The sequence below is a fragment of the Protobothrops mucrosquamatus genome, unplaced genomic scaffold, assembly GCF_001527695.2.
Source record: "Protobothrops mucrosquamatus isolate PMUCROS unplaced genomic scaffold, P.Mucros_1.0 scaffold4762, whole genome shotgun sequence".
In the NCBI taxonomy this organism is placed as follows: domain Eukaryota; kingdom Metazoa; phylum Chordata; class Lepidosauria; order Squamata; family Viperidae; genus Protobothrops; species Protobothrops mucrosquamatus.
In genome coordinates, this window is record NW_015390654.1 from 43,732 (window position 1) to 51,483 (window position 7,752).

At 43.0% G+C, this 7,752-nt stretch overlaps 1 protein-coding gene across 1 annotated transcript in view; it reads right to left on the reverse strand.

Annotated features, from left to right (window-relative positions):
* Positions 1-7,752, reverse strand: part of TBX1 (T-box 1) — a 32,448-nt gene that overhangs the window by 22,240 nt on the left and 2,456 nt on the right. Inside the window, exon 3 of the mRNA XM_015828648.1 lies at positions 322-423. Within this exon, the coding sequence (XP_015684134.1) occupies positions 322-423 (102 nt within the window). The remainder of the gene's footprint in view (positions 1-321; positions 424-7,752) is intronic.

The following is a 7,752-nucleotide window of genomic DNA, read 5'->3' on the forward strand; positions in this document are numbered from 1 at the left end:
GAACTCACAGCCTCCCAGTTTCTAGCCTGCTGCCTTAACCCCTAGACCAAACTGACTCCCACAATATTGTAAAAACGATACTAAATCCTCCGAGGAATAGTCTGTCTTGAGGGGGGATTTGCAACTCCAGCATCAGCAAAAAGGAGACAGACCACCCAGCCCTGGGATGTAGTTGCAGCTTGTGATTGTCATCCTCCCTCCGTCCCCGTGCAAGGCACTCAGCCGCCTACTCGGAGGTCCTCTCCATTCAAGGGCCCACGGCAGCCCTTGGAGAGCGCTCCGCTCCCCAGAGAAGGCTTCCAAAGGAGGACCAATACTTGCCGATAACGTTTGTCGTCCACCGGGACAAAGTCCATCAGGAGCATGTAGTCTGCCATGGGATCCATCCCGAAAATTTTCACCTGGAAGGTGGGGAACATCCTCCTGCAGAAGGAAGAGGAGAGAGCTGAGAAGGAGGGATGAGCATCTGGCAAAGACCCACCCTGACCTCTGCTTGAGGGAAGACTTTCCAAAGAAAGGGAAACTGAGGTGGCATTGAGCAATGAGGAGATCAAAACCCTGTAGGAAGGTGGTTAGATCGTGACAAGAGGACCTTGGGGTGGACATGGCCATCTCTTGATTCTGGCCCACCACGAGTCCCTCGTTCCTGCTTAATGAGATGTTTTGAAGACCATTTCTAACATCACCCAACCAATGGCGGTGACTCAACACTTAGGGTGTCACCGTAGCCATGTTTTTGATGACATTAAAAATCTAACCTCTTCTAGAGGAAATATTATTGAAAATTTTCAATTGCGCAGACATGGATAGACTCACATTGGAACTCAAGGATAAAAGTGAAACTAAGTACTACAAAATCTGGGAACAATTTTATGATTGGATAGCTAACAAGAGGGTAGCCATGATAAACGTATAGTGTTAGAATAAAATTTAGATTATAGACAAATGTATACTTAAAAGATAAATAAATATACAGAAATAAGGGGGAAAGTGTTAATATTATAGGATAAATAGCGAGCAAAGCTCAAGAACTATATGTCTATATGAGTACTAATATTACTGTAAAGTGACGGAAGATGTATGGAACCAGTGATGTCATATCTATGTCCAATGTGTTTTTTAATCTTGTATTATTAATAAAACTCTATTAAAAAAAATCTAACCTCTTCTAAACCAATTTATGAGATCGTGAGGAGTCCCCATTAGGAATTGACTGTAAATTGGCCATCTTCAGTGTGTCACAAGACTCTTCTTCGTTATTTGGTCTGTTGCCCACTGGCTACAGATTGGCCTCTTGGTCTAAAAAAACCTAACTTAGAGATGGATACCATATGCTGTCGGATTTCAGATTTCACGCTGTACATCTCAATTCTCTGACTACCAGTTAGGATATTTGTAGCTCAGGGTTGAAAACTGTGGGGTCTTTGGTGCTTTCTGAGCGTGGTGGTTTTCTTGCAGACGAACAGAGAGCTAGCCCCTTTCTCTTCTAGCACTGATGATATTACCTAGTTGGGTAATGAAACGTCTTCAAGAAAACAACCAGGTTCAGAGGGCACCAAGGACCCCACAGTCATTCTCCTTCTCCTCCTCCTCTTCCTCCTCCTCCTCCTCCTCCTCCCTTCTAGCACTGATGATGTTACCTAGTTGGGTAATGAAATGTCTTCAAAAAACAATCAAGTTCAGAAGGTACCAAAGACCCCACAGTCCTTCTCCTTCTCCTTCTCCTTCTCCTCCTGCTCCTCCTCCTCCTCCTCCTCCCTTCTAGCACTGAAGATGTTACCTAGTTGGGTAATGAAATGTCTTCAAAAACAATCAAGTTCAGAAGGTACCAAGGACCCCACAGTCCTCCTCCTCCTCCTCCTCCTCCCTTCTAGCACTGATGATGTTACCTAGTTGGGTAATGAAACATTTGCAAGAAAACCACCATGTTCAGAGAGCACCAAGGACCCCACAATTCTCTAACTGCTTAATTCTGCACTTAGCATATTCAGGGGAAGAATTCTGACTACTGACTAGGTCAGAATCTGTATTTCCGACCAGAATAAAGCCGGCAATCAAAGACTGGGTTGCCCATCACAGATAAAGAAGCAACTTTTTTTTTTTATTTATTTAAGCTCCCAAGTTTAAGCTCTTGACTTCATCTTCCTGGCCTTCTGAGTTAGTGGATCTTCTTTTGACATCCTTGGGAGGATCTAAAATAAACCCATCAAGGTATTCTCGCTAGCATGGCAATCCCTGGTGCCCATCCCTGACCCCTGACAAAGAGGGAAAGTAGCACCACTGAAAAATCTGCACAGTTGTATTAGTAAAGCTTCTAGTTCTCACCAGAACTCATCACAACTCATCACAACCTTGAGATTCTTTGGTGAATCTCAAGGTTGCAAGTTCTGGAATTATTATTATTTTTTTTAAAAGGCAGTTTGAACTCAGCTTTACAAACCCAGAGCAACTAACCGGAGAGCGTGTATGTCCAGGAATGAATAAATTCCATCGTTAAACTCACGGGAATCCTTCCACAGAAACTCCCCCCCACCCCTCTTCATTTACAGATGCCTCCAACAATTTCCTCGCTCCGGGCTTGCATTAAAGGTAAGTGTAAGGACACACGCCCTACAAAAGTTTCCTTCCAAACACAAGATGCGGTTGCCATATTCCGGAGGCTCCTGGCAAGCCAATATCAAACGCTCAATAGCAAGGAAGGTTGGTTGTTAAAAGAACCTGCCTGTTCAAATGAAACGTGACAATTTGTGGGCAAGATTCCATCCAGTTGGGAAATATTTTTTCCCTGAAACTCGGCTGAAGGAGAAGTGAAAGCACACCGAACTGGGTGCATGGGACTTTAGAGCTGGTTCCCAAGAGTGACGAAGGTGTAACCAGGGACACAAAAACCAGGATCATTTGAGGTCGCTTGAATGGACACCTAGAGAAGTTCCTCACCATTGCCCAGACTTCAACCCTCAGCCTCCCCAGCCAGGTGGGGAGGATGGGTGTTGTAGTCCAAGCGTTGGGCAGATCACCAGCTTTCCCTCCCTGCTGCTCCTCTCCTTGGTCCGAATCCGAGAGAGGAAAGGTGGATGAGAGGGAGGCTTTGAAAGGAACAAAAGTGGGGAATTTTGCCACNCCCTTCTTCTTAGAAGCAGCTCAGCTCCCACCTCGCCCGAGGGAAACCAGGTTTATCAACCCCAAACTTTTCAGTTCGTCCTTGACCCCCTTCGGGACGATTCAGGTCGCTCCACCCGACCCGCAAACATTGGCGCTACCAGAATAATTTGATAAATACGATTTGAACTAATAAGACGGAGAAGAATAAGGGGAGGAGGAGGAGGAGGAGGAGGAGGAGGAGGAGGAGGAAGGCGAATTAGCCTGGAGTGACTTATAAAACGAATGCGGGCGGGATATGAACGAATAAAATCAATAAGCATCATTTAAAACATCTGGCTTGATGTACGATTAGCCCATAAAGGACGCTAAGAAGCCAAGTCCTTGGACCTGGATTATTTTATTTTTAAAATGTTTATTTTTTCAAGTCAATATTTATTTATTTATTTTTAAAAAAAAACGTTTTCGTCTGTTAATCTAATCGTAGATTGCCCATAATCATAAATAAGGTAGCATAATAATACAACGCAACGCGATGCGATGGTAATATCATATTTGATGATGGCGATAACATCTGATCATATCGTATTTGATCGTGAAAGACCCAGCAAAAGGGATCTTTTTTTCTTTCTTTCTTGGAACAGCTGACTTTAACACCCTCAAAGGGCCACATCTGCCTATCCCAAAGTCCTGGGGAAGGATTCGATAGGTGGGGGGGAATGCGAAACATCTGGCCATCTGAACATCTGGCCGACTGTGCGAAGACCCACAATAATACCTAACCTCTTAGTCCAATTGAACCTCCGATTGTTCCATTTGGAAGAATTCTTTTGCGCGCGCGCGCGCGCGTGTATGTGTATGTGTGCGATTGTGTAAGTGCGATTGTGTGGTTGTGTAAAACCGTGCAATCCCGTTGAAATCAACCCTACCAACCGCGCGGGGGGGGGGATGTCTTGGAAAACTTCCCTCCCCCACTCGAAACAGCAAAGGGGCGCCACGGATTTTTTTTTAAATTTTTCTTTTTTTTTTCTTTTTTGCACGTTTTGCAAAGCCGGGAACTCTCCGAGGGAGACGGACGGTTAAGAAACTATGAAATATATATACATAGAATAAATAAACTGGCCGGCACTTCGGCGAGAAAATGACTTTTTTTTTTCGGCCGGATTTTTTTAATTATTATTATTTACCCTTTTGGGAGGCGGGGGGGGCGACTTTGAAAGCTCTTCTGCGAGACAGGCGGTTATACAGATCATATAAATCGATAGAAATAGATTTTTTAAAAAATTGCCATCCGCGGCGTATTATTTTAGCCGGGCGTAGGGCTACAAGACCCCCCCCCAAGACATTTTTTGCTCAGAAAAAGGGGTGCACGGTCAAAACAACGGAAGATAACTCAATGGAGACTTAGATTGTTATTATTTTAGTTTAAATAATGACCCAACGATTCGTGATCATTTCCTGATCCTGCGGTATTGATAATAGGATTGATAACAAATCGGTAACGGTTTATAGGATTTGCACCCATGACCCAACCGCTTCTTGTTCTTTTCCCCCCTTTTTTTATGCATACAGAAAATTTTAGGGCATAATCTGAGCCCCCTTCCTGAGCGGGGGGAGGGGCGGGGGGGAAAGAAAAGACCCCTTATTTCCCCTTTAGCTTTGAAAATCTCCAAAGACGGATTTCTGTGGAAGAGCATTAAACTCGTTCGGCGGATTTAGAAGACGAGACAGAAGAGAGAGAGAAAAAAAAATCTATCAAGGAAAATGATTTATTTGGCGCTGGTGGATCAGGCCCATTGGTGTTCCTTCCAACCGTCTCTCTCTCTCTCTCTGGGATAACCCAGCCTGGAGAAGATGGGGAGGTGGGGGGGGGGGGCAGGAGATGGGAAAAAGACTCCCAACTCTTAAAAAAAGTTCTCAGCAACCGTTCTCCAGCTTACTGTGGCCTCAAAAGCCGAAATAAAACGAAGCAGCTGCCCTATTTATTAAATGATGGTTATTATTATTATTAAACAAATTTATATAACTCCCAACTTACTCATAGGTGATGCCAGGCTGATTCATAGAAAATTCACATGTCTCTGTCTCTGTCTCTATACTTGTCCCTCTGTCTGTCTGTCTATCTGTCTCTCTCTCTCTGTCTCTCCCCCCCCCCCGTGTGTGTGTGTGTGTGTCTTTCTCTTTCTCTCTTACACAGACACACAGAAGTGTCTGGTCTCTCACCAATACATTTGTGGGATTGCACATTACAAACTGCAGGATTCCAATTTCGGGTACTGGAATTTATGGAATTTATAGTGCCAGATTGGAAGAATATTGGACAGGGGCATTGTGCAAAGCCAGGGTTACCTTTAACCATGGTCTCTTCACTAAGCTGAGTTGGCTAGTATTTTGCAGCCAGCTAATAATAATAATAATAATAATAATAATAATAATAATAATAATAATAATAATAATAATAATAATAATAATAATAATAAAAATGATTGCTACCGCATCTTGGCTGCAAAACTCAGAGCGTCCTCTAGAGGGCAGCAGGATGGAGCCAGCGGGCCCAGTCTGTGCTGCCCTCTAGGGATGATCCGTGGAATTGCTAGAGTCAGAAATGGGGAAATTACAACTCTGAGGGGGCTGTGGCTTTGTGTGTTGGGTAACCCAAATCCCCATTGTTGGTAAACCATGGTTTACGACCTGGGCACAACTCTCCAATGCAACTCTGATTTATTCCAGAAAACATATTTTAGGACACCTTAAATCCAAGCAACACACCAAGAGAGGCTTATTTTTAGAGATTTCTGTAAAGAATAGTGCTGAAACCACCCCCTTTTTTTAAAAATCCTAGGAAGACTCATGTGGAAGCAAAAATATAGAATTTATCTGGACAGCATCTGTTGGCCTATGCAGTAAAATATAACCCGATCCCAAAATATGTGGAAAACCCTTTGATTTGCAGCTTCCTTTAGCTGTAGATCCAGGCGGTTAAATCAGTTAGAAAACTATACCTAGAAACGCTGACGTGGGAAGAAGTTAAGGTCCACGAAAACATTTAATTTTCCGTTCATTTTTTTTTTAACCAAGACCAACGAATAAAGAAAGAGCCAGGGCGGGCCTGGATTTCAATGCTTCATTTCCAACAACAGAGACGAATCCGCGCGTCCACAAACTATTATGGCACAAGGGTCGGCCGGATCTCCACTTTAATTCCAGGTTTACATGATTTTTCCCTTACAATGAAAGGGGGAATAAAGGTATAAATACACAGGAGAAGAGAGGGGGGGGCTGGTGGTGCCTATTTCTATTTTTTTTTCCTATGTTTTGATAGCAACTAGAGCAGTTTGCATTCTACTTAATCCCGTTCGTTTCTTTTTCTTTTCTTTTCTTGTTTTAAGCAAATGCGACCAGGCGTTGTCTGAGGACATTTTTCTCCATCCCTCCCCAGTTTTAAGAGGCCTATGGATCGACTCTCCAAAGAGATTAATTGCAAACTGGTTGCCTTCAATAGGAAAACTTGCCCAGGTTGTCACTCGCATTTGAGGGCCAGCAATGTTCAATAATATCCTTGAAGATGTGACTCCTGGGTAAATCCATAGTATAAAATAGACTGGCTTGTTAACCCTGATGATGCTGGGAGCTCCCAGCAAAAGCTTGGTTTTAAATTAAAGTTTTAAACTTTTTATTCTCCTGGTGATCGTGAGTTTTTATCTATTTTATACTGAGGGCCAGCAATATATCTTTTCCCCCTTTTGCCAAAGCCGCGTTCAAAACAGGTTGCCTTCCATAGGAAACCATCCTTAGATTTGCATTTGAGGGCCAGCGATATATTTTCCACCCTTTTTAGCGAAGACGCGTTTTTCCTTTTTTTAATAATACGAAGCGGCTTCGGCTTCTTTCCTATCCGGGAACGTCAGTCAATCGCGTTGGGTTACTAGCAGAAATCAAGGGCGCAAAAACGTTTCAAGGAAAGCATAAACGGAGACCCTACAACACAACCCAAATACTAATAATTTTTTTTTGGGGGGGGGAGGAAAAGAATGAATAATGTGGGCGTGTATATGTGTACGTGCGCACCCAAATTATGCATACACGTATCCTTTAAAATGTATACACATCCGCGTGCTTTCATAAACACATGCACACCCTTTAAAATGTAACACACACACACACACACATGAAGATATGTATGCACGCTTTTATACACACACCCTAAGCACGCACGTAAAACACACGAGCACATACTATGTTTTAAATTATGTACACACATATATACATATATATACACATATATAGATACACATGCATGCATATGCACATACACATGCTTTCATATGTTTATAAACACACACATTGCACACTTATTTTAAATGTGTATATATGCACACACACACAGTCTCTCTCTCTCTCATACACACAAGTACACACTCATATATACTTATAAGTTATACTAAATGCCAGGTTTCAGACACTATTTATATTCTATCAATTATATTAAATGCTGGAAGTGGTGGCCATTTTCTTCTAAATCCTTTTTTCCTTCCGGGCCTCAGCAGCGACCATTCCTAACTACAGTAATATTTTCTCTTGCGGGGGGGTGGGGAGGATGTTAATTAATTAAGCAGACGGTCCTAGAGGGGGGGGCTGGCTTTGGATCCCCCC